Here is a 24,088-nt window from a genome sequence, read left to right as displayed (position 1 = left end):
ACTGCAACAGCAACAACATTCGACCGTTACGAAAGAGCGCGTTTTCGTTTGCCACGTCACCTTCACACGTTAATCGCACGCTTTCTCCGTTAGTTCCCTCCCAATCCCATGAAAGGAAGTAGTAGAACATCTCCTACGTTTTCTCAAATCTATTATTTAACTAATTAATTAATAATTATGTCTTAAATTCATACTTTCCTTTTTGTTTTTCGAATTTCAAAAAAAAAACTGGTTCCTCTTCTTTTATATTATATTATATTATATATATATATATATATAATACATATATATATTTGTTTTTCATTTAAATTTAATTTTTTATTATAATACTGCTAAAATATTATGTAAAAAAAGAAAGATTAAATATTAAAAAGCAGAGTGGACATAGAAAAGAAAAAAAGAAAGAAAGAAAGAAAAGAGTGACTTCACTCTAATCAGATACACAACACAACTTAAGAAAACCCCATTAATCCTTTTTTTTTTTTTCTTTTTTCTTTTTTGATTCTTTCTTTTCCTTGTCTCTCTCTCTCACATTTTCTCATTGTAAGTGCTTTCATCGCTCTCCCTCTCTCTAAAGTTCATTCTGCATTATTGAAGTTTCCATTTCTAATGTACGATCTTATGCGGGTATATCGTCGGTAAGTGATTTATGTGATGTATTCCTGATTTTTAGTGATCTCTATTCTCTTTTGGGTTACTTGTTTTTTGTTCAGATTTTCTCTCTTTTCTGTGTTTATTACTGGGAAGTCTAGTTTTGCTAGTTTGTGAATTGTGATCTTTTACTTAGATTGTTCAACATATATAGATATAGATTTTCCAGAAGAATGGCGATTACTACTGTAGATTATGATGTGAGTTCTTATAGTTTAGGAACCGTTTATAGTTATATTTTAATTGTTTTCGTGATGATGAATTAGAAGAAATGTAATGTACTTGTTTTGTCTTTAAAATTCTTGATTTGGGTATTTGGAATTATTTTCACTATTCACATTGTTGATTAGGTAAAGTTTCAGCTTTGAGTTGTGATATATTTTGACTCTTGTTTTAGTTTGGTTACTAGAAAAGTGAAAAAAAAGGGCTACATTTTTTTTTTGTTTTGCGTTCAATTTGTTCCTTTTCTTGAATTCTGGGTTTAGGTGAAGAAGAGAAGATGATGTTCACCAATAAATGGGTTCAAGAGGTGAGCCAATATGGAACTCTTCATTTTGTAGCTTATCATAGAACTTGCTATCTATGTTTGATTTAAGTTTCTAGAATTTGTATCAGGAAACTGCTACCAAGAGAAAGGATGTCTCCAATTTCATTATAACTGAGAAACTAAGTTCTGAACCTTTTGGTCATATGAAAATGGGTGGAGGAGGTGGCTTTGGGTTGCCTTCTCCGGCTAAATTCCGTAGTGGGCACATGGCATTCGATGCAATTCCTGTGTCACGAGCTATACCTGTGAGGGGGAAAAGTGGGGGGTCTGGATCAGACATGGATACATCTTCTGACTCCGAAGATGAGGTCTATGGGGATCAATACTCACTGGATTCATCTCCTCAAGATGATAAGATTTCCAATATTGTGGCTTCTAGACATACTTCTCCAATGAAAAGGAATGGGAATTATAACGTTGATGAACTTTCAGATTCTTGCTATAGCACTAAAGGTTCATATATGCAACAGAAAAGCATGAATAATTCCCATTACCATAGTGGAGTATATACCTCAAACAGTTATTCTCCCAGTGTTACTTCACAGGCAAAACCTGATGTGACAGCTAAACAGGTTTTATTTCCAAACTGCACCTCTTGTCAATACAGAAGTTAATACTTTGTTGGTAATGATGGGTGGTTACCATAACAGTGAAACTACTGACTCCTTATTTTTATTTTACAATGACATAGATAATTGCATGCGTGCAATGTTGGAATTTTCGGAACTAATTAATATTTTTTGGTTATTCGTCCATGGCTGCTGTCATGTAAAAAGAAAAAGAATTCGCTGGCAGTGATGCAGTTTTGTTTATGTATAGTCTGAACACCAAGGTTATCCACTATTATGTGCTTGAATGGCTTTATAGAAATGAAAAGATTATGGATCACTCTTGGCTCCATTAAGGCAATGCTTGAAATATGGCACAGTTAAACTGGAATGACATGTATCTTTCACTCTTTTCATTCAGGATCAAGCTTGCTGAAACTTACAATATTTTGCATTTTTTATGAAGTTTCTTAATCTTTAGCAGGAAGCTGTATTATCAATATATATTATTTAATACAGAAAAATGAGATTTTTCAATCCTATTTAAAAACCTGGCATTTAGTATAGAGGATGATGTGGCAGCATCAACTATTAATTGGACCACCTGGTGATTTTGGATTTGCAACCTTTGAGATAGCTAATAATGATGCTAGTCAAAGGCTGCCAATTTTCCTCTTTGCTTTGCTGCATTTGTTAGCTTTTCTGCACTTGGTGGAAATGCATGTTAATTATAAAGAAACCCAAATATGTTAGTAGTTTCAGTTACAGCCACTTCTTGGACAATGGATATAACGAAAACTACAGTTTTACTTTATTACAAGTTCTAATCATGGCTTGGTTATAAGAAACCATGTAATTATGTGCAAAATCAGCTTATGAAATGGCTTTGGTAGCAACCTCATTAGGATTAACCTGTTGATAGTTAGCCACCAAAATTACCAATACATGAACAAGCACTTTTCTTTTACATGTATTTTAACTGGCTTATATGGATTGGCTGTGATTGCAACTCATAGGTGAAATAGTTTCTTTAATTCGCCAATTTCTGTGATATCCAAAGAAGTGCCATGTTGCAGTTGGCCTATAGTTTATTTTTCGGTCAAAAACACATTTTTGGATGGGTTATGAAATAGTGTCTCTTCTCCAAATATTGATTACTAATTCTTCTGGACATATAAGAAGATTCTAATAAAACATACTGTTATGCTCTGCTTGGACCAGTAAATTGATGTTCTAAGTGTACTGTGTTCTGAGCTGCTTTAAGCTAAATGCTTTGCAGGATTACAGTGAGACAACAATGAAGATCAGAAAGTTTGTATATAAAGATATGCCCAGTGCACCTCCTATCAGTTCTGGTCCAGAAATTGAACACATGACCGAGAATATTTCAACTTTTGAAGATAATGGCATACCTCGTTCGGCTAATTTGAATAATTTGCCAGCCACATATGAATCAAAATCATCAAATCATGTTCATTTTAGCTCAACTATACTGGATGGAACTCGCAATGGGACTCCTAACCCAGCAGAAAGGTTTGTTTGGATGCTTTAATTTCTTTATACCTCCTTTCCTGACAAGAACTTAGAAATATATTTTCCTTTTAAAGGATTGCAGCTGGAAAAGAAGTTAATGTACCTTCAAGTTCTTTACCTGCTCGCCTCCCCACATTTCATGCAAGGTATGTTAGGTAGCAGAATTTGATGGTAGACATATGTAGGTTCGAGTTTTGATGTATGCATATATTCCCTTTTGAATCCAGTAATTTTATTGGTATAATCATTTTGACTGGATTCAGTGCACAAGGTCCTTGGTGTGCTGTGATTTCCTATGATGCATGTGTTCGGCTATGTCTTCACTCATGGGCCAAAGGTTGCACTGAAGAAGCTCCATACTTTTTGAAAGATGAATGCGCGTCTTTGCGCTATTCATTTGGGTGAGTCCATTTTCTTTCCTTGTTACTTGTTGACCTTATTTTAGCCTTAATTTTTCTTTTTCCTAGTGTTACTCCTGAAGTAGTATTTGGTAGAGCATAGATACCAACTTCTTCACCAATATTTGGATTTTAAAAAAGTGGAAGTCTTGAATAGGATTACTGAAGCTACATCATTCAATAATTTTAAATTCTTAAAATTGAAGAACCGTATACATGTTAGATTGAAATATGCCTTTTCTCATAGTGAGTATCTGCTTTATATTTCGCTGTTTGTGGTAATATTGGTTAAAGAACTGTTAAGTATCTCTATCTCCTAAAAATCAATGTTTGCAGTAATGGAAACTTTATTATGACATGCTGCATTTAATTTTAGTTTGCATCTTCGGTAGAATCCCAGTTTTCTCATTGTTTTCATACTTCTTAATATCATAGTTTACAGCATGTATTATTACAACCAGAAGAAGAGCTTTTGGCGAAACGATCTTCAGAGGTGGTAAGTGAGGGAGTTGCTTCAAAATCTAAGAAAACTTTTGGCAAGATGAAAGTGCAAGGTACTTACCTTTTCTGTATGCTTATTCATGATTCTTAATAATTAGTTTGATTTTAAGGTCTTTGTCTGTTTCTTTGAACTCTTACTTGTTCTACAGTACGCAAAGTGAAAATGGGTTTGGATCCACCTGCTGGCTGCAGTTTTTCATCTCTGAACCCATCTATGATAAAACTGGAACCACTTCGCCAACATTTGTCAACTTTAAGTTTAATATTACATTCTGGATGGGAAGCTGTGCGGAAAGTTCGTGTGACTCCCCATATTCCTCCAAACGGTTCTCTTTCACAACAAAGTCTGGCATACATGCGGGCTAGCACTCAGTACATGAAACAAGTCTCCAGGCTATTGAGAGATGAGGTTAAAACTTTGCGCAACAGTCCCTCATCATATGAAGTAGTACAAGGTATGCTAATGCTCACACTCGGCTAGAATCTTTAAACTTAGATATTGATACACTAGGCTGCACAAAAGTTATTTGCATGCTTAGACGTCGTTATCAAGTTGTTGAGCTGTTGCTAGCCTTACAAATTTTCTGCTGTGTATCTGGTAATATGATTAGTCATCATCTGATATTCATAATAAGGGACAAGCTTGAAATCTTACCATTATATCATAGAGAACAATTCAGATTATAAAGGTTTTAGGACGTATGATTTTGAGGCAGTCAAGCCTTATCCATAGTAATGGAAATGGTGAACCTTTTCTTAACCTTATTTACTTTTTGTAAGGAATGCATTGATACTTTGGCAGGTAGGTGCCGTGGAAGGAAGATGGCCATTTGTATACATAAATGAATTTCACATTTCTTGTTTCTTGTTTATCATTTATTTTTTCAGACTAGTGTTGACATACTTCTCTTTCACTTATGTAACTCAATTTGATTTCCGGTGTTATCAGAAACACATACTTGCTCGTTGAGATTGAAAAGCTCTTCTGAAGACGATTCAGTTCGAATGCAACCAGGATCTGGTGAAACTCACATGTTGTAAGTAGTGGCCTTTTCATTACTAGAGTTTTCATTTTTCTCTCCGTGTTGCTTCCTTGTCCATGAAAGTTGTTTCATTGCAATGCAGCTTTCCTGATAATCGTAGTGATGACTTGATCATCGAAGTCCATGATTCCAAGGGAAAATATTGTGGTCGTGTGCTGGCTCAAGTGGCTGCTATCGCTGATGACCCAGTAAGACAATTGTTTTATCAGTTTTAAGTCTTAGAAGTCAAATTTTGTGCTAGAAGTTCTGAATAGTGATTCAATGTAGACTGACAAGCTTCGGTGGTGGCCCATATACCATGAGCCCGAACGTGAACTCATTGGAAGAGTACAGTTGTATATAAATTATTCAACTACTCCAGATGAGAGTAATCATCCTAAGGTATGTCTTAGACTTTATTGTCTAATAATTAAGAGGTTTATAGTTTTGCAATGAGACTGCCCTTATGGTTCTTCATCCAGTAGAATCGTATATGAAACTACCAAGAAAAAAGATTTTCCATTTTATATCATAACCCATTTCTTCTGTCCAGTGTGGTTGTGTTGCAGAAACTGTAGCATACGACTTTGTTTTGGAAGTTGCCATGAAAGTTCAACATTTTCAACAAAGAAATTTATTGCTAAATGGCCCATGGAAGTGGTTAGTGACTGAATTTGCATCTTATTATGGTGTATCAGATGCATATACCAAATTAAGGTATTGTGATGAGGCAGAATGCATTGTTTTACAATGCCAATTAAAAAAAGTTTGCCTACATAATGCAGGGTTTAACTCCTAATCTACTGTCTTGTTTTTATGATACCCACAGATATCTTTCCTATGTCATGGATGTGGGTACACCCACCAAAGACTGTCTTGACTTGGTATATGATTTGCTACAACCTGTAATTATGAAGGGTAATAGGAAAAGTGTATTGAGTCATCAAGAGGTATGTTGTTTAAATAAATTGTTATACCATTTTTTTAAATTCATAGTCAGATCTATCTTACATAGAAAAGACGTGTTGTAAGAGCAACATATGTAGCAACCCACTAAGGATTTGAGTTAATTTAATGATCTATAAGTTTGAAGTTATACTCATCTTCTGGTAATACAAATTGAGCCTGACTTCGGGGCTATCTTATTTTTATTGCATAATGCCATATTGTTAGGCACTTTCGATGAGTGATAAGAAAGCCTTGACTTAGAGTAGGGGTTTCGACTTTTTCTTCCTTTTAGTGCAAGAGGAGAGACTGTAAGTTATAGCTCAATTGTAAATTCTCCACAAAAGAAAAGTTAATGTCAGTGATTATGTGATGTTACCAGAATCGCATCCTTGGTGAGGTTGAGGATCAAATTGAACAAATTCTTGCTCTGGTTTTTGAGAATTACAAGTCACTGGATGAATTAGCACCATCTGGTATGATGGAGATTTTTGGCCCTGCCACTGGATTGGCAGCTCCTGCATTGGCACCTTCTGTCAAGCTATATTCTCTCCTGCATGACGTATTAAGTTCTGAGGTGCAATTGAAGTTTTGCAGATATTTTCAGGTACTAAAGAATTACTTGTTTTCTTTTATTATTATTATTTTTTTAATTTGCCTCTTGACTTCATGTGATGCCATTGAACATTCAGGCTGCTGCAAAGAAGAGGTCAAGAATGCATATGGCTGAGACAGATGAATTTATAAGCAGTGCTGAGGGCACATTGCTGGATCCCATGGTTGTTTCAACTTCTTATCAAAAGATGAAATCTCTTATTTTAAGTATTAGAAATGAGATTTGCACTGACATACAGATCCACAATCAGCATGTACTCCCCAGGTAAAATCCTCATTTTAGGGAGAACAGCAATCTGTTACTTCTTTTTTCAATATTGTGAACTAAGCTATTTCAAATAGTCAGCAGATAATTTTAACTCAATTCCTTTTCAACTCAAACACGGTTTTGTTGCTTATTTCATATTTACCATCCCAAGACTAATTGCTCTTTTTTCTTTTCAGTTTTATAGACCTTCCAAATCTGTGTGCTTCCATATACAGTGTGGATCTTTCCAGTAGATTGCGCACATTTCTTGTTGCATGTCCTCCTCCTGGCCCCTCACCACCCATCTCTGAACTTGTTATTGCAACAGCAGACTTTCAAATGGATCTTGCTTCTTGGAACATTAAGTAATTTTATTTATCATAATATCACTTTTGGTTAATTGAATATATAGTGCTTGTAACCCCCTGTAATCATATCCATCTTGTTACATGTTACAGTCCTGTGAAAGGCGGAGTGGATGCCAAAGAGTTGTTCCACTCATATATAACTCGTTGGATCCAAGACAAGCGTCTTACCTTGCTAGAATTGTGCAAATTAGATAAGGTATAAAGTTGCAGCACCATACTTTTTTAACATTTTGTACTCTTTAAGTTGTTTAGCAATATTGTTTTTACATGTTATGGTACATTATTTATTCAAATGTATTATGATGATCATTACCATAGTTTTATGGTTGGTGCCCTTTCTTTTTGCTTGATCACGTCAAATGCAGGAAATCCATGAGATTTCTTACATTCCCACAAAATTGAAAACTCCAAGTTAATTGCATGTTAACTTCTGTGTACATGTGTACAAGTATAGGTCCTCCAGTCCTTGTGGATCCGGTATTTAAGCATCAGCATTCTAACGGTTATCTTTTTCCTCACATAGATAACCTTAAGGCTTTGATGTATTGCAAGTAGCAGGACTATTACTTTTTCATTTCAGCATTAAAATCTTTGCTTTTAAGTGATCCAAATTGGATGCCATCATTGCTGAATACTGTCACAAACTCTCAATGTCAAAACTCATTAGTCCGTAATCATGCATAACTATACCAAAAAAAAAATATTTCTTTAGTGTGATATGTGCCTAAAACTTTTTCTAGTCTAGGATGATTTTGTGACTTTTGATCAATTGAAATAAAATTAAGTTAATCTCATTTAAGTGGGCCTCTGTAATTGATGACAGAGGTGGATCAGGTAGTGATGACTCTTCTAATGAGGTACAGAGAATGATTCCCAGCGGGAAATGCAAAGAGAGGAGAAAGGAAAAAGAAAAATATTTTTGAATATACACTTAAATTAATTAGAAAAATAATTTCCGAAGGAAACTTTTGTTCAATAGATGTGTATGCATTAGTAATATAGCATGTACAAAGGGGGGCACATTAGGTGGAGCAATACATAGATACATGCAATCATGCATATAGAGATATATGTTCCCATGAGATTACTCATATGGTCTTTCTTTTTGTTTTCTTAATATGACAAGTTGAATAAAAATTGGTTACTTTCAGGTGAAGTGGTCTGGTGTCAGAACTCAACATTCAACAACTCCTTTTGTTGATGAGATGTATGAGCATTTGATGAATATGCTGAATGAATATGAAGTAATAGTTTCCCGTTGGCCAGATTATATTGTTGTCTTGGAGAATGTATGTTCTTATATTCCTCGATCTTATACTTCTTTTACTCTTTTATTTGGCTTCAGCTTTAATTACTGTTGAATAACATCTGTATATATCAAAAGGCCATTGCAGATGTTGAGAAGGCAATCATTGAATCTTTGGATAAGCAGTATGCTGATTTCTTATCACCATTGAAGGACAGTCTAGCACCCAAAATCTTTGGCCTCAAATATGTTCAAAAGTTTGCCAAACGGACAGGGGAAGCTTATACTGTCCCTGATGAGGTGAACATCTATACTTATTTGCATTTGCTCTTAGAATTGATGTATCTTCTTTTCTTTGTAATTCCAATTGTTAAATTTCTGTACTTATGTTTTAGTTGGGAATAGTTCTGAATTCCATGAAAAGGATGCTGGATGTGCTGCTGCCCAAGGTTGAGACTCGGATGAAAACATGGATTTCTTGCACCCCTGATGGTGTAGATACAGTCGCAGGAGAATGTCTTAGTGAAATTACAGTTCTACTCAGGTCCAGATTCAGAAGTTACCTACAAGCAATTGTGGAAAAACTTGTAGAAAATGTACGTCCTCTTGCTTTTCAATTGGCTTGCTGAATAGTAGTGTTTATGGAAAGAGAATTAATACTTTTCTTCTATGCCCAGTTAAATTTAGTGATTGATGTTTATAGCTCCATTTACGTTGTTACATTTGGTAGCCAATCCAAAAAGCAATCTGCAATGAGCTACCATATTCTAAAGGATTTCTCAGTGAAGGATACAGTTTGCTAATAAGATTCATCCTTAATTGCTTGTAGTATCTTAATACATGTCGTGTGTAATTTCTTGCTCTTTATTTATGCATTAATGACGATAGATGCAGCTTTGTATTCCGAAACCGGCCCATTAACGAGCTTGACTAAGAAACATGCTTTATCATACCACACCAATTATACAATTTGGAGCGCTTGTCATCACTTGGAAACATGGTGATTAAGATAGCATCTAATTAGTCAATGACAACTCTCTGCATAATGGTTCTCGCTGTTATGTATGTTCTGTCTAGCAGCAAATGCATTTGTTTTTTCACGTTTTCTTCCTCTTTGAAGCTGTCTCTGTTGTAGTGGCTTTATTTCTTCTAGTGTGCCGATTAGATTGAGCATATATATATTCAGGTGAAGTTACAGGAGATCCTTGCATTGCTTGCTGAGTGGATGGTGGTGGTTGTTGTTTGGTTATTTGTTGTGTTTTTTCCTTTCCTTCCTTGAAACAAATGATAGGATCTGAGATGCATCTGTTTTCAAGTTAGTTTGTTCTTTATCTGCACATCAAATTGCTCTTTTGAGGATGTGAATAATGTTTTTGTTCCATTACTTTATAGACAAAAATGCAGAGTGCTACAAAACTGAAAAGCATAATCCAAGATTCAAAGGAAACTATGGTGGAGTCAGATCTTCGAAATCGAATACAGCCTTTGAAGGATTTGCTAATAAAGACAATAGATCATCTGCAAAATGTTGTTGAACCTCATGTGTTCATAGCCATTTGCCGAGGTTTCTGGGACAGAATGGGACAGGTATATTTATTTCGCATCATTTGTATCTTAATTGCATGTAGGGATATGAATTCTTTCATGATTCTTTTAAAAGAACTCCTTGCTCTAACATCTTTCTTTATGATTATTGTTATATGAATCAGGAGATTCTACAGTTCTTGCAAAACAGGAGAGACAATAGATCCTGGTACAAAGGCTCCCGAATTGCTGTTTCTGTAAGTCGCACTTTAATCACTGATCTACAGTTGATGTGTCATGAGCTATCTCATCTATGTTTATAAATTCACAATTATGGAAACAAACTTGCAAATTTTACCTTTGGTCTTGAACTATTAAATCTCCCATCAAAAAGAAAAAAAATTCTAATGCTGTTGAGCGTAGCTCAATTATCTTGCTGAAACTCTGCAGGGTTGGTTCCATTACATTGCTATTTTCTTATTTCTGAGATGGGATCCAACTATATGCAAGCGTGTCTAGAGTTTCTAGTGGATCTATGCCAGCAACTTAACATGGACTTTTGCTCAAGCTGCTATTAGAAATAGCTATTTCTTGACATGTTCATATAGCCATACATGCTACACTATAACTGATCATTGGACTTGATAGATATTTAACCAATTAATATGAGCATAATTCTCTTTTTCTTTTTCATTGACTTACTTGGTTTGCTTCATTAAATAAATGGGTTTGATGAGTGAATATATTTTATTAAACAAAGTAATTTGCGACTTATCGAGTATTCTTAGCACCTTTTGTATCCATAACGAGTGAGTGCTCTGCTGTTATACTCTGGTTCATAACTGCTACTGAATTTGCAGATCTTGGATGATATTTTTGCATCACAAATGCAACAATTACTTGGAAATGCACTGCAAGAGAAAGACTTGGAGCCGCCAAGATCCATAATGGAAGCACGGTCAGTGCTGTGTAAAGATGCCGTAAGCCACCAAGACAACAACTACTATTATTAGATTCTTTGTTGCTGTACATACAGGGTTCATGTTTTCTTTTGCTCATTTCTTCATTGAAGGAGGAATGGTGAAAAAAATATATAGCTGAAAGAGGACCACACACATTGACTTCCACAGAATGAATTTGTGTCAATTTTGATCCATCATCTCTCATTTTTGTAAAGCTTTCCCATCCACCATGGCCTTTGTGGTGAATTTCCCCCCTTGTCAGGAATGTTAAAGTTTGGGAACTTCATTGCAACTCATCCCAATTATAGTTTATATGTAAAAATCTTGATTATATAATCTCACCTATTATTCTTCTCCACACGCTGGAGATTTTATCTTTAATTATTTTATCTTTTCTTTTTCACTCTTTATTTTGATTTTTAGGTCTAATTACAAATTTAATTGTGCACTTTACACTTTTGACAATTTTATTCCATGGTTTCAAAATTTTAAAACAAATATTCATTTTTTAAATTTATTTTCACATATACCTTCCGGTGACAACTTTTGAGATCTCCAGTACAAAAGATGATGTAGGAAGTCGATTGTGCTTGCTAAAAGAATAATAATTATGAATCGGTAAAAATAAATTATTCTAAATTTAATAATATTGTGTATTTTTTTATATATTTTATATTTAAATGAAATAAAAAATTTATTATCTCATTAGTTTTTATATTAATAAGTATAATTGACTTGTCATGCTATTTTCTTTATTGTAAAATTCTAAAATTTATTATTAAAAAATATTTTTGAAAATAAATTGAAAGTATAGATATATATTTTAAAAATTTGAACAATTGGATAAAATTATTAAAAAAATATAAAATTCAAGATTTAATAAATAACTAGACCTTGATTTAATGCACTTTCACCGGTAAAAGTTAAAAGAAAATAAAAGAAAATTTTAAATGGCCATTTATATATTTAAACACATAAATTTTAGCTATTTGGTCAATTTAACACTTTTAATTTTCGGTTTAATATAATAGATATATCAATTTGTATTCTTTATAATATTTAAATACTTTTTAACATGTGCCTTCATTTAATATGTACACGTATAATATGTGTAAGTATTTTAATGTTATTATTTAATAAAACTCAGGTATCTATTAAATTAAAACGAAAATTAAAATTGTTCAAGAGATTATAAAAATAAAATTTAAATGTTTATTAGATTAAATTAAAAATTAAAGTGGTAAAGTGATTAAATAATCAAAGTTTAAGGATCTAAAGATGTATTGTGCCAATTTAAACCATTAATACTTATAAAGAAATATAATATTGAGCAAAATATTAAAAAGAATTATTGAATATAAATAATTTTTTTTATTTTTTATAATTAATATTTTTAATATATTTATTATTATAAAATTAATACTTTATAAAATAGATAGCACTATTAGATTCCTCTAAGTTACCTCTACAGTGGTCTGAGTACCAAGCCAGGCTGTATGAACTGTCTTTTTTGAAGACATATATGAAAAAATATTAAAATATTATAAAAAATTAAATTAAATTAAAAATTAAAATATTAGAGTAAGTAGTAAAATAAATATATGTTTGCCCCTTTGAAGTTTTCACTATCGAGTTTATGGTACCACTTGCACGTGGCAAGATGAATAAGAGTTGCCGGTGGATAATCTTTTATTACAAATGCTTTTCGTGTGGGACAATTTGGCTTTTCTGTACCGCACATCAGGATTTCTTGCCCCTTGTTCATCCTCTCTCTCTCTCTCTCTCTCTCTCTCTTTCTTTCTTTCTTTTTTTTTAAAAAAAAAAAAACTATTTATTAAGCTTTGAAACTGAAAATCTAACTCAATCTTAATAGGCTTTTAAATATAAAAATAAATTTAATTTTTTATGATATTAATATTAAGATTAAATATTATTTATTTCATATAGTTTGGCTTAATATATGAGTCAATTTCTATATTTCTTCTTATTATATTAAAATTATTTTAAATTTTAATAAAACTAATTATTACTATCTTTCATGTCTATTGAAGGACTAAACTAATAATTTAATATTATAATTTAATCTTTAAATTTATTATTAAATATCAAATTCGTTCGAAATTAATTTTATTATCAAATTAAAGTAATAAATTTAATATTCTTTTTCTTGCTCTAATTCTTTATTTTTAATATAATTTAATTAAAATAATTTAAATATTTTAAAACTACTTATATTTATAATAATAATATTAAATTACTATATAATTTAACTTCAGTTATTAATATAAAATAAATATTTATAATTAAAAGATATCATTCTATTATTATTTCTCTTATATATTATAATTAAATTATATAAAACATAAGAATTAAATTAAACAATCATATCTTAATCTAGTGAAATAATTTAGACATCAAATTGATAAATTCACTATCAATGAAAGATTATGTTAATCTTGTATGTTAAAAATGAAATCTTTTATCAACTATTCAAATGAGATTAATACGAGTAAATTTTTATTTTTAATATAATTTGATTTGAGTGTCTAGTAAAAATAATAACTTATAACTATTTATTTTATTTAAAAATTTAGAATTAGAATACGTAATAATTAAATATATTAAACAAAAAACAAATATTTTTAATATGTTTAAATTTTTTAAAATTAGATTATACTAAAAGAAATAAAAGATAAAAACAAATAAAATTTATTATTTTAAAGACACTAAAATTAACTTGTGCTAAAAATAAAATTTTATTCTAATTTGATAATAAAATTAATTTTGGATGATTTTGATACTTGATAATAAGTTTAATGATCAAACTGTAATATTAAATTGCTAATTTAGTCATTCGATTAACACAAAAGAGACCGTAATTAGTTTTATTAGAACTCAAAGAGATTTTAATATAATAAAAAGAATACAAAAACTGAGTCATATATAAATTACATAGGATAAATAGTATTTAACTCTTAATATTACCATTCCAATCCAAATGAATATTAGGTGAATTACAAAACCCTCCCTGAGGTAAGATAATATTATATTTACATCCATCTTTTTTTGAAAAATTAAAGTTCCTTTAAACTTATATTCGGTAAATAAATTTATTTACTTGTACATAAATCATAACTTAACCTCTACCCTTTTGTTCTTTTCCATCATAACACTGTTTTTTTGTATTTGTATTTGTTGCTTTTTCTCAATCTTTCTCATACATTTTCTTTCCTTTGTATTTTTCTTACATCTAAGTAAAGAAAGAAAAAAAAGGTTACAGGCTTAATGCATATGTGGATTGTTCTTTCACTTCTTTCCATTATCTTTTCTTTGATCCTTGTCTAAACTAATTATACTACTAAGAAATGCAGCAATCTGATGTGACCGAAAAGAATTAAAAGCAGAGAGTCATATATAATTGATGCAATTTAATTTTAATTTCCTAATCAGGAGTAATTTCAGAAAATAAAAATTCGATTTTGAATATGGATCATATCATTTAATTTTGACAAGAAATTTTTATTAAAATTTTTTGTGAAGAAATAGATTATTGATAAGATTGAATATTAAGTATTAATTAGTTCGATTGCTAAAATTATACAGATGCAATTGTTTTATATTGTCATACGTTGGCAATTAAGTATTTCACATATTCTTTTAATTAATTTTATTGTTGGCTTGAAGACAACCTCAGGAATTTCATCAATCCAAATATGTTCTAAACTTGACTCACGCACATGAATGTCTATTACTTGATCACACCAATATTAACTAATTATAAGCTGAATATTTACCATTTAGGCTTTGTATTTCACATATGCACTGGATGTTTTTCTTTTCATTTTTCAATTCTTTTTTTCAATTTTTATGAGAGGGACTGATTTGTTGATAGCGTCAAAGAACCATTCCATCCAAAAATAAAATTGTCCAGTGAAATTTGATGTATAATTTTTTATATCTCTAATGGACGTAATGTAATATCAAGAGGTTTTAATTTATTTTTTAAAATTTCAATAATAATTTTATATCTCTAACAGATAAAATTTCAAGATTTAAAAAATAATTTTATATCTTTAATAGAGAGAATGAGACTTTAGGTCATTTTTCTAGATTTTAAAATAATTGTATAAGAGACAAAATGTAACATAAAGAGGCATTGTTCACTTTTCAATAGAGGGGATTATAATTGTTAATATTGCCACAGTGGCAGAATAGGAAATGGGATGAGAATGTGTCCTTACCAGGATGAGGACTGGTTTCAAACGACCTAAGAGGAGGGTAAATTCAAATATGGAGGGTGGCTTAGGAGCTCGTTGAATCCCGGAATAGGTAAGGAATTGAGGTATGCAAGGCAGGAAGGGTTGGCTCCACATTCTCTTATAGAGCTCTATTTGAAATGGAGATCCCAGGTGGTATTTTTGTCTGAAACGAAGCAACAAAGAAGATTTCTGGATAAAGTCAAGCGAAGGCTAGGCTTTGGAGATGGTTGGTACGTGGAACCTCATGGTATTAGCGGGGGTCTTGCTCTCTGGTGGCACAACAGTGTGTCTGTAAAGGTACTTAACTCCTTTGAACATTATATACATACTTTTATTTCTGGCTTTGATGGTAAAGATTTCTCTGTGTCATTCATTTATGGGAGCCCATATAAGCATTTAAGGAATTGTATATTTGATTGCATCTCCAACCTTAACCTGGGGTTGGATGTTGCTTGGGTATGTGCTAGTGATTTTAATTGTGTGCTTGAGGATGTTGAGAAATGTGGGGGGAATGTACCTTATAGGTCTCAGAAAGCCCTCTTAGCTAATCTGATTAGCAGATGTCACCTCTTAGACCGGGGATTCAAGGGGAGCCCCTTTACCCGGACCAATCGTCAGGGTGGGAATAGGTGCATAATGCAAAAGACTTGATTGAGCTTTAGCTAGTGTGAAATGGCAAATACTCTTTCAACATGCTCAAGTCTGGCATGGGGAGCTTATTGGCTCTGACCATCGCCCGCTTGTCTTGGTGTTGAAGCCTGATGGGGGCAATAAGAGGAGGTGTTTCAGATTTGAAGCAAAATGGCTTGACCATCATGAATTCCTTAGTGTTCTGTTTGAGGCCTAGGAGGGAACCGTTAGAGGTTCTGAAATTTTTAGGCTTGCCAGAAAATTGGAGGCCTGTAGGTCTGCCCTTATAAAGTAGAATAAACAATTGAGGGTCAATGCTGGAGAGGCCATTAGATCCATTTATAACAGAATTAAAGACATCCACAAAGCCCCCTTTTTTAGGAGAGTATAGCGGAGGAAAAAGCACTTACAAAGGATCTGGCTAGGAAATGGAAGATGGAAGAAGTATTTTGGTACCAAAGTGCCAGGGTGAATTGGTTGCAGTTAGGGGATAGAAGCACAAGATTCTTTCATTCAGTCTCTATCCAAAGGAGACAGAGAAATCAAATCCTTAGACTACAGACTAATTCGGGGGAGTGGGTGGGATTTGAGGATGGTATATTCCAAGAGATCATGTCCTTTTTTCACCAGCTTTATTCATCCAACCCTTATAATAGGGGAAGCTCCATCCTCAACAACATCCCTAGCTTAGTCTCGGTCGAGCTCAACAGTTCACTGTCTAGGCCTGCTTCTGAGGAGGACATTAGAAGGGCCGCTTTCAGCATGGGAAGCTTCAAGGCCCCTGGGCCTGATGGGTTTCAAGGTATATTCTTCCACAAAAATTAGGACCTTGTTAAAATGAACATATGCAGGGCTATTAATCATTTCCTCAATAACGGGCACATGCTTAAGGAATGGAATAGGAGTTATATTGTGCTCATTCCAATAATCAGGCACCCCACTTCAGTCTCCCAATTTAGAACCATAAGCTTATGCAACTTTATCTATAAAATTATATCCAAACTGCTAGTGTTGAGACTCAAACCTTTTGTAAGCCGCCTAGTTAGCCCTTTCCAAGCTGCCTTTGTCCCTGAGAAGTACATTTAGGATAATATCCGACTAGCTCATGAAGTCTTCCATGCTCTTAAAACCAACAGATCCAAGCACTTCAAAGGAATGTCAATCAAGCTTGATATGCACAAGGCATATGACAGAGTTAGTTGGTCCTTTTTGGAGGAGGTCTTACGACAGTTGGGTTTTGAGCAGAAAGCCACCTCAATGATTATGCAATGTGTAACCGCAGTTTCATATTCCATCATTATTAATGGCTTCCCTAGACCTCAATTTAGGTCATCTAGGGGTCTTCGCCAGGGGGATCTGCTCTCACCCTACCTATTCATGTTTGTGTCTAATGCCTTATCTTTCTCCCTCCTTAAAGCTGTTGAAGTGAACTATCTCAAAGGATTGAAATTAAACAGACTATGCCCCTCACTATCCCATTTGCTCTTTGCTGATGATACCTCAATTCTGGGGAATGCCTCAGTCTAGGAAGCGAGACATATTACGGACATCCTAGCTGAGTATTCTCTCGCCTCGGGCCAATTCGTGAATGTTTCTAAATCTGCAGTGTTTTTTAGTAGAAGTGTTGATAGTTGCACTACCAACTCTATCTTGTCTACCTTAAATATGCAGAGAATGCAAGGGGGATAAGTATCTAGGGCTCCCTGACATCTGGGAATCTTCTAAGGTAGAAGCTTTAAAGTTTATAGAGGAAATTATCTCTAGGAAAGCTCAGGCGTGGCAAAGGTCCTTGCTGTCCCATGCTGGCAGAGAGGTGATGGTCAAATCAGTTCTGGCAGCCATTCCTACTTACACCATGAGCTGCTTCAAATTCCCTAAAAGAATTTGTCTCATATTAAACAACTGTCTGGCTACCTTCTGGTGAGGTCTAGATACAGAGAGGAGGGGACTTAGGCTAGAAAGGTGGAAAGTAATGACTAGGTCAAAATTCAAAAGGGGACTAGGTTTTAGGGATATAGAAAAGTTTTAACACTGTTCTTCTTTATAAGCAAGCTTGGATACTTGTACAAAATCTTGAGTCTATATGGTCTGTTTTTATGAAAGCCCTGTACTTTCCTCATTTGTGCTTTCTTAAGGCTGCTAAGGGTTCTAGGCCTTCTTGGGGTTGGTCTAGTATGTTGGTGCAGGGGATCTAATTAAGCAAGCCATTAGGTGGAATGTGGGTAATGGTGAGTCTATTTCTATCTAGGAAAGACCCATTGGTCCCGTGGCTCCCATCTTTCAAGCCATCCACCCATAGACCTAGACATTGTGTTATTGACAAGGTTTCTGAGTTGTTTATAGCATCTAGGGGATGGAATGTACCATTGTAATCTACCTTAATCTCCAAATCTGAAAAGAAGGCGATATTCGCTATTCCTATTGGCCCACAGATTAAAGAGGACAAGGTAGTGTGGCATTATGATAAGAAAGGAATTTTGTCTGTTAAATCAGCCTACCATCTCCTCTGCAACATCTCAGATGAGTACAGCAGAACTAGAGGGTCGTCCTCCTCTGCACAGAGTGAGGAAAGGTTTGGAAATCTATTTGGAACTCCCTTTTCCCTCCAAAACTAAAAGTGTTCTTGTGGTGCGCCTCCCATGACTCCTTAGCTACTAAGGAGGTATTATTCAAGAGAAGGCTCCTTTATGCTTTGTGTGTCGTATGCATAATGAATCTGTTGGGCATGTTATATTTTTCTATGATCATGCTAGGGCTTCTTGGCTACAGCATAATATTAGCTTTGTCCCAAATCATAACTCCATTTCATCCTTTGGAAACTGGTGGATGCAATCCGTGGATCTATTAAGTCAGCTGATGTTACATGGGCAATAAAATTTATTTATTTGTGTTGGAGCCTTTGGAAGTCTAGAAATGATATGGTGTTTAATGGGATTCGATCTATTCCTGAAGCTTCATGTCAAAGAGCATCTAGTTATGCTTTTGATTGACTTCTAGTATTATGCCCTGCTCCCCCTGATAACTTGCATATTTCAGGTGCTGCTGATACACCCCAGATGCAGTGGACCCCCCCTAATGTTGGATTCATTAAGCTGAAAACCGACGCGGCCTTTGATGCTAAGAGGTGCATAGCAAGGATAGCCATAGTTGCTCAAGATCATGTGGAAATCTCGTGGATGGATACTGTAAAATTGTGGAGGCAGCATCTCCTTTGGTTGCAGAAGCTTTGGCGCTTCTTGAAGCAGCCCTTTTTGCGCAGTCTAGGAAATTCTCGAAATATATTTTTGAAACTGATAGCTTAGTTATTGCTAACTCCTTTATAGAGGGAGCCATCGTTTGTTAGGAGATTGATGCTATTATCTCCTCTATCTTGGATTTGTTTAAGCTGCTTTCGTCGCATGCAATTACGCATACTAATATACACTGTAACCAGGTGGCGGATTGGGTGGCTTCGGAAACTCTTATAGGGTCCCTGTCGAGTTGTTGGATCGCCACCTGTTCTGATCCTCTTTTGGCTCTCCTTTGAACTTGGTTAATGAATTCCTTGTTTGTTCAAAAAGTTTTTTATAATTTTTGCTCATGAGTGAATTGGTTATTGATTTGCTTTACAAAGAAATGACAGATTTCACAAAGAACATCACCCAATCCCACTATTTCTGTGATAAGTGTTGAATATGACATGAGCATATATAAATATCCGAATAACTTAGACAAATAAAATTTAGAAAACAAACAAAATCACCTGCCAAACATGGAACATGCATTTGTCACAAATCCAAAAATTAGTGCTTTCCACTCAATTTCAATTCTCACATCACAGGGACCAGCAATTGGCGTGCCTAGTAATGATGGGTCATCCCTGCTATCATTTGGGATTGGATCATTTACTATTACTCTCTCTTAGAATTTCATTTCAACTTTTGCTAAAAAGGAAAATACATATGTAAATTATTTTCTTTGAAAAGTTTGATTTAATGTTTCTGTGAAGAGAAATTATAAAGTTTTTTTAATTATAGATTTACATTAGCCTTAGTTATGGGTTGATTAACCTCTCTTATATGTGTGTACTTGATCATTTGCTAAAAGGAAAATATTCTTCTTGCTTCTGACAAGGGAACCAAAAGACATGAACTCAATAATTCAAAGATATTTCTAGGAACACATTTTGGAGTTCAATGCTCAAACTCCTAAAAGAATATATATCTAAATGAAAAATAAATTATGAAAATCATCCCTTATTAATAATAGAGATTAGTAGATCATAGAGATATATCTAAAATACTTTTAATTATTAATGAGAATTTTATTATTTTTATAGTGAAATTAAAAAAAGTTGGCTATTATTATTGTGTAGCCCATGTTTTTAGGCTTTCCCATGAATAAAATAAATAAAGAAAAGAAATCACTACTAATTGTGAAAACCTGACATGTATCAATCATGTGTATGGTGCAATATGGAGGTGATCAACCGGAATCAATTGAGGCACAATTCTTGGAGCAATTTGCTCAAACATATATTCCTTTCTTAGAGGCTATTCTTTGATTCATTAATTAATCTTATTATAGAAAAGAATGATGCTGCTTTTGCAACATTGGTTTTTCTTTTAGGAACCAAAAAATTGTTTATAGCCATAATTTGGTAAGGGTAGACATATATATGTTGCTTCTCTTGACAAATTTTGTATAGAAAGATAAGAAATGAATTAGGGTCCACTTGTAAATGTTCTAAAAGACATCTTCATGTGCTAGACTACCATATTCCCATGAAACTATCTTTTTCTTTTTTAACAATTAAGAACTGGGAGAGGAGGCAATGAATGGTAGCGACCGAATGATTCTTTCTTACAGTGATCATACGAGCTTTCCTTTCATTATAAAATATTTGTAAGATCATGAGGCTGAAATCCGTCATCGCTTAATGAAAATATTTGTAAAATCATAGGGTTCAAATCCGTCATCGCAACACCAACTGCGGAGCTAGATAGAGAAATCCAACCAAAGTAAGACTCTCTAATATTTCTTTTCTCCTATTGACGGCAGCAGCTGTGAGAATAATGCAAATCCCAGTTCAATTTCCTACCTACTAACATAATTCTGTGATGTAATCAAAAGATTTGAACTGCAAAAGGAAAACCCTTTTAGATAAATTTTACTATATAATAATAAATTTTATAACTATTTATTAGTTGGGACTTAGAAATCTAAAAAATTTCAAGGTAGCCCACCACAAGAATGCTTTGTCTGCCAATAAAAAGATCTGATTATTTGGGATATTTTGCACTTGAATGTTATGCTAAAATATGATGGCTGAAAGCAAAACCAACCAATCTAATTTTGAAGAGAAACAAATTGAATTGGCTTTCAATTGCCTAAAATGGCAATGCTTCTGGATGTGCACATACCATTGGACAGAAGCAAAAGGGTTTGACATAAAACTAAAAACACAAGCTTTCCCTTTCCCTTCGGCCAAAATCGCAAACCTACTGTTATTTGTCTGTCCTATCTTCCCCATTTGGCAATTCTGGGTTTCAGACCTCAAACCAGAAGCCACATACATACAATTTAGCTTATGAAGCTCAATTTCAAGTGTTAACCAACAAGAGGCAAGAATTTAGTATATATTAAAATAATGAAATGAACCCCTTTTTCTTTTTTGATTTGTTCTCATATTAATAGCATTACTCTGTGGTCAAATTTAGTACAAAATAAAATGACTGTTAGAAGTTAAATCCGATCTTCTCTGTTATGATCACATATTAGATACTCGATGATTTAATTATTATTTTTTCAATAACTAATTATTAATTTATTTAGACTATAAGAGAATGACCATTACACATAGAAATAGAAATACAAATTTTGGAAAAAAAAATGAAAAGAAAAGCTTGATTATGAAAAACTAATATTCATAACCACCGATCCAAATCCAAAGAATTTTTTTTTTTTTTTAAAAAAAGAAGCTAATTTTCATCATCATCATCATGAATAGATCCTCAGAAATCCTTGAGCAATTTCCTGACCTGTTCCAAGGTCACAAACAACACAATAGTGAAAGGCCCTTGTCTTGAAATCGTTGGTATAAACCCTTTATACAACGCCATCGGCCCTTCAGCTTTTACAGTCTTCAACGCGCAATCCAACGCTCCAGAATACGGCGGCGCCTTTCCTGGTTCCACCTTCATATTCATCACCCTCGTCTTAATCACATCCACGGGATTCGACGCAACAGCCGCCACAAACCCCGCCGCAAAACTCGCCGTGACATGGGTCCCAAGCCCATCACGCATCCACCCTTTTTCGAGAATCATTTCCTTGAATTGATCGTATGATGCTAGCTGTGATGCTGTTACTAACATGGCACGGTTCACTGTTAAAGATGAGCCGCGCCAGAGACTAGTAATGCCTTCCTGTTTTGTCATGCGGGTGATCGCATCCACAACGCTCTTATAATTACGGCGTTGAGCAGGTGGGAGACGTCCGTCAGCTTGCATACGTACCATCGCCACGTCAGCAGGGTTTCCGACGGCAGCTCCGATACCACCGGCAATTAATCCTGCGACAATCTTGCTTGATAAAGGCATGGTTTTTGTGTTCGGATCTGTCCACTTCTGTTTCAAGATGTCGTACAGACCCATACGGGAGGTGGAGTAGAGAGTCTGACGGAGAACCGTGGCGGAGACACCTGAGAAAAGAGCGGCAACACCCTCTTGCTGGACGATACGGACACCGACAGAAATGGGGCCCACGCGAGGAGGATGGACGTGTATGGCCGATGCGGGGGTAGTGGTGCCAGGAGGGTGGAAAGCAAGAGCAGGACGGAGCGTTTGGACAGCAGTCGGAGCGTGAGTTTCGCCTTGGAGTTGCATTCGGACCTTAATAAGGTCAAGAGGATGCGTGGAGCACCCAGCAATGATTGAAGCTATCCCTCCTTCAACAAAACCTTTCACTCCCATTTTTGGTATATAAGTAAATAAAAGATTATCTTTCTCTGGGTTCTGGTTTCTCTCTTTCTCCAAGAAATTAGAACGATTTATATAAGAAATATATAAATTCCGGGAACTAGAAGAAGAAACACCAGTTGGAATTTGGGTTCATCTCACTGGAAACCAAGAGATGGGAATGGAGACCAAAGGCTACAGAAGAAGAGTGAGGGACGTTTGGCCTCTGAGACATATGCTATTATAACAGATAGATTTGTGTTTTTTCTTTTTCTTAATTGGAGGGGTGAGAAAGAAAAAAGAATGAATGATGGGTTTTGAGGGACGAAGGTGGTGTAGGTATTTATAGTGACTAATGGCTGTGGGTGGAAGGGAAAAGGTAATGGAAATTAGGTTCTTACGCGAAACATTGTGAAGATATGGAAAATTTGTAGCCGTTTCCTTTTGTTTTACGCGGTTATGCGGCCACTTTGTTCAGACTTTTCTCAAGTCTCTGCTGTGTCTTGCACATGCCAAAATCTCCACAAATTATTCTTCTTGTTTTCTTTTTATGCCAAAATACAAATAAGCTCCTGAATTTTGAGCCAAACGCACAAATACATATTTTTAGTCTTTACAATTATTCAGTTACATAATTACATAGTTTTGAAGTTTAATACCTTCTATTTTATTGTATAATGCATGAGATTCAGCTACTGTTAAACCTCAAACTAGTTTATTAACTTTCATGAAAAAAAATATTAACTCTCTTCTTTAATACATAAAAATTAACAATATTATCATTAATTAAAACATAAAAATATCAATAATTTTCAAAATTTTATTATTCTAATTTTCAAATTTAAAGATTATAATTAAGCTATAATTTTAAATTATATTATCTATAATTTAAATCATTATCTAATTAAAAAAATTAATTTATTAATTAACATAATGTTAGAAATATAATTAAAATATTAATTTTCTAAGACTATATTCATTTGTTAGTTAGGAGAAAATTTATCAATTAATAAATTTTGTGAGACTATAATCATTATTTAGTTAAAAAAGAATTTGTTAATTAATAAATGAATGTAAATAAACTATAAAATTAGTCATCAACCTGAATTCTATCCGTCAAAAATAAATTTCATATAAAAAGAATATTATGAAAC

General features: G+C 33.8%; 2 protein-coding genes and 1 long non-coding RNA gene across 6 annotated transcripts; 2 read left to right on the top strand and 1 right to left on the bottom strand.

Annotated features, from left to right (window-relative positions):
• The first annotated feature begins 364 nt into the window (after nucleotides 1-364).
• LOC8267056 lies at nucleotides 365-11,488 on the top strand. Of its 4 annotated transcripts, XM_048377169.1 has the most exons (24): nucleotides 365-638; nucleotides 1,137-1,180; nucleotides 1,255-1,770; nucleotides 3,026-3,279; nucleotides 3,354-3,425; nucleotides 3,543-3,680; nucleotides 4,113-4,231; nucleotides 4,328-4,633; nucleotides 5,128-5,215; nucleotides 5,304-5,409; nucleotides 5,489-5,602; nucleotides 5,754-5,917; nucleotides 6,030-6,150; nucleotides 6,528-6,752; nucleotides 6,838-7,025; nucleotides 7,205-7,372; nucleotides 7,466-7,571; nucleotides 8,527-8,664; nucleotides 8,760-8,921; nucleotides 9,017-9,217; nucleotides 10,014-10,208; nucleotides 10,331-10,402; nucleotides 11,006-11,125; nucleotides 11,218-11,488. In XM_048377169.1, exons 2-24 carry the CDS (start codon nucleotides 1,151-1,153, stop codon nucleotides 11,227-11,229), a joined length of 3,615 nt encoding a protein of 1,204 aa, XP_048233126.1. In that variant the 5' UTR covers nucleotides 365-638; nucleotides 1,137-1,150; the 3' UTR covers nucleotides 11,230-11,488. The 4 variants fall into 4 exon arrangements, with proteins under 4 accessions (XP_048233126.1, XP_048233124.1, XP_048233125.1 ...); XM_048377167.1 differs by having other exon boundaries at nucleotides 368-638; nucleotides 11,006-11,488; XM_048377168.1 differs by having other exon boundaries at nucleotides 369-638; nucleotides 1,267-1,770; nucleotides 11,006-11,488.
• Nucleotides 11,489-14,514: 3,026 nt separating this feature from the next.
• LOC8267055 lies at nucleotides 14,515-19,555 on the top strand. Its single transcript, XR_001536066.3, has 2 exons — nucleotides 14,515-15,663; nucleotides 19,033-19,555. It is a non-coding gene; the product is annotated as an uncharacterized LOC8267055 (long non-coding RNA).
• A 2,212-nt stretch (nucleotides 19,556-21,767) lies between these two features.
• On the bottom strand, nucleotides 21,768-23,303 carry LOC8267054 (mitochondrial uncoupling protein 5). Its single transcript, XM_002530649.4, has one exon. The coding sequence runs from the start codon at nucleotides 22,947-22,949 to the stop codon at nucleotides 21,990-21,992; it is 960 nt and encodes a 319-aa protein (XP_002530695.2). The 5' UTR covers nucleotides 22,950-23,303; the 3' UTR covers nucleotides 21,768-21,989.
• Nucleotides 23,304-24,088: the final 785 nt, after the last annotated feature.

The sequence above is a fragment of the Ricinus communis genome, chromosome 7, assembly GCF_019578655.1.
Source record: "Ricinus communis isolate WT05 ecotype wild-type chromosome 7, ASM1957865v1, whole genome shotgun sequence".
Lineage (NCBI taxonomy): Eukaryota > Viridiplantae > Streptophyta > Magnoliopsida > Malpighiales > Euphorbiaceae > Ricinus > Ricinus communis.
This window is presented reverse-complemented; position numbering and strand designations above follow the sequence as displayed.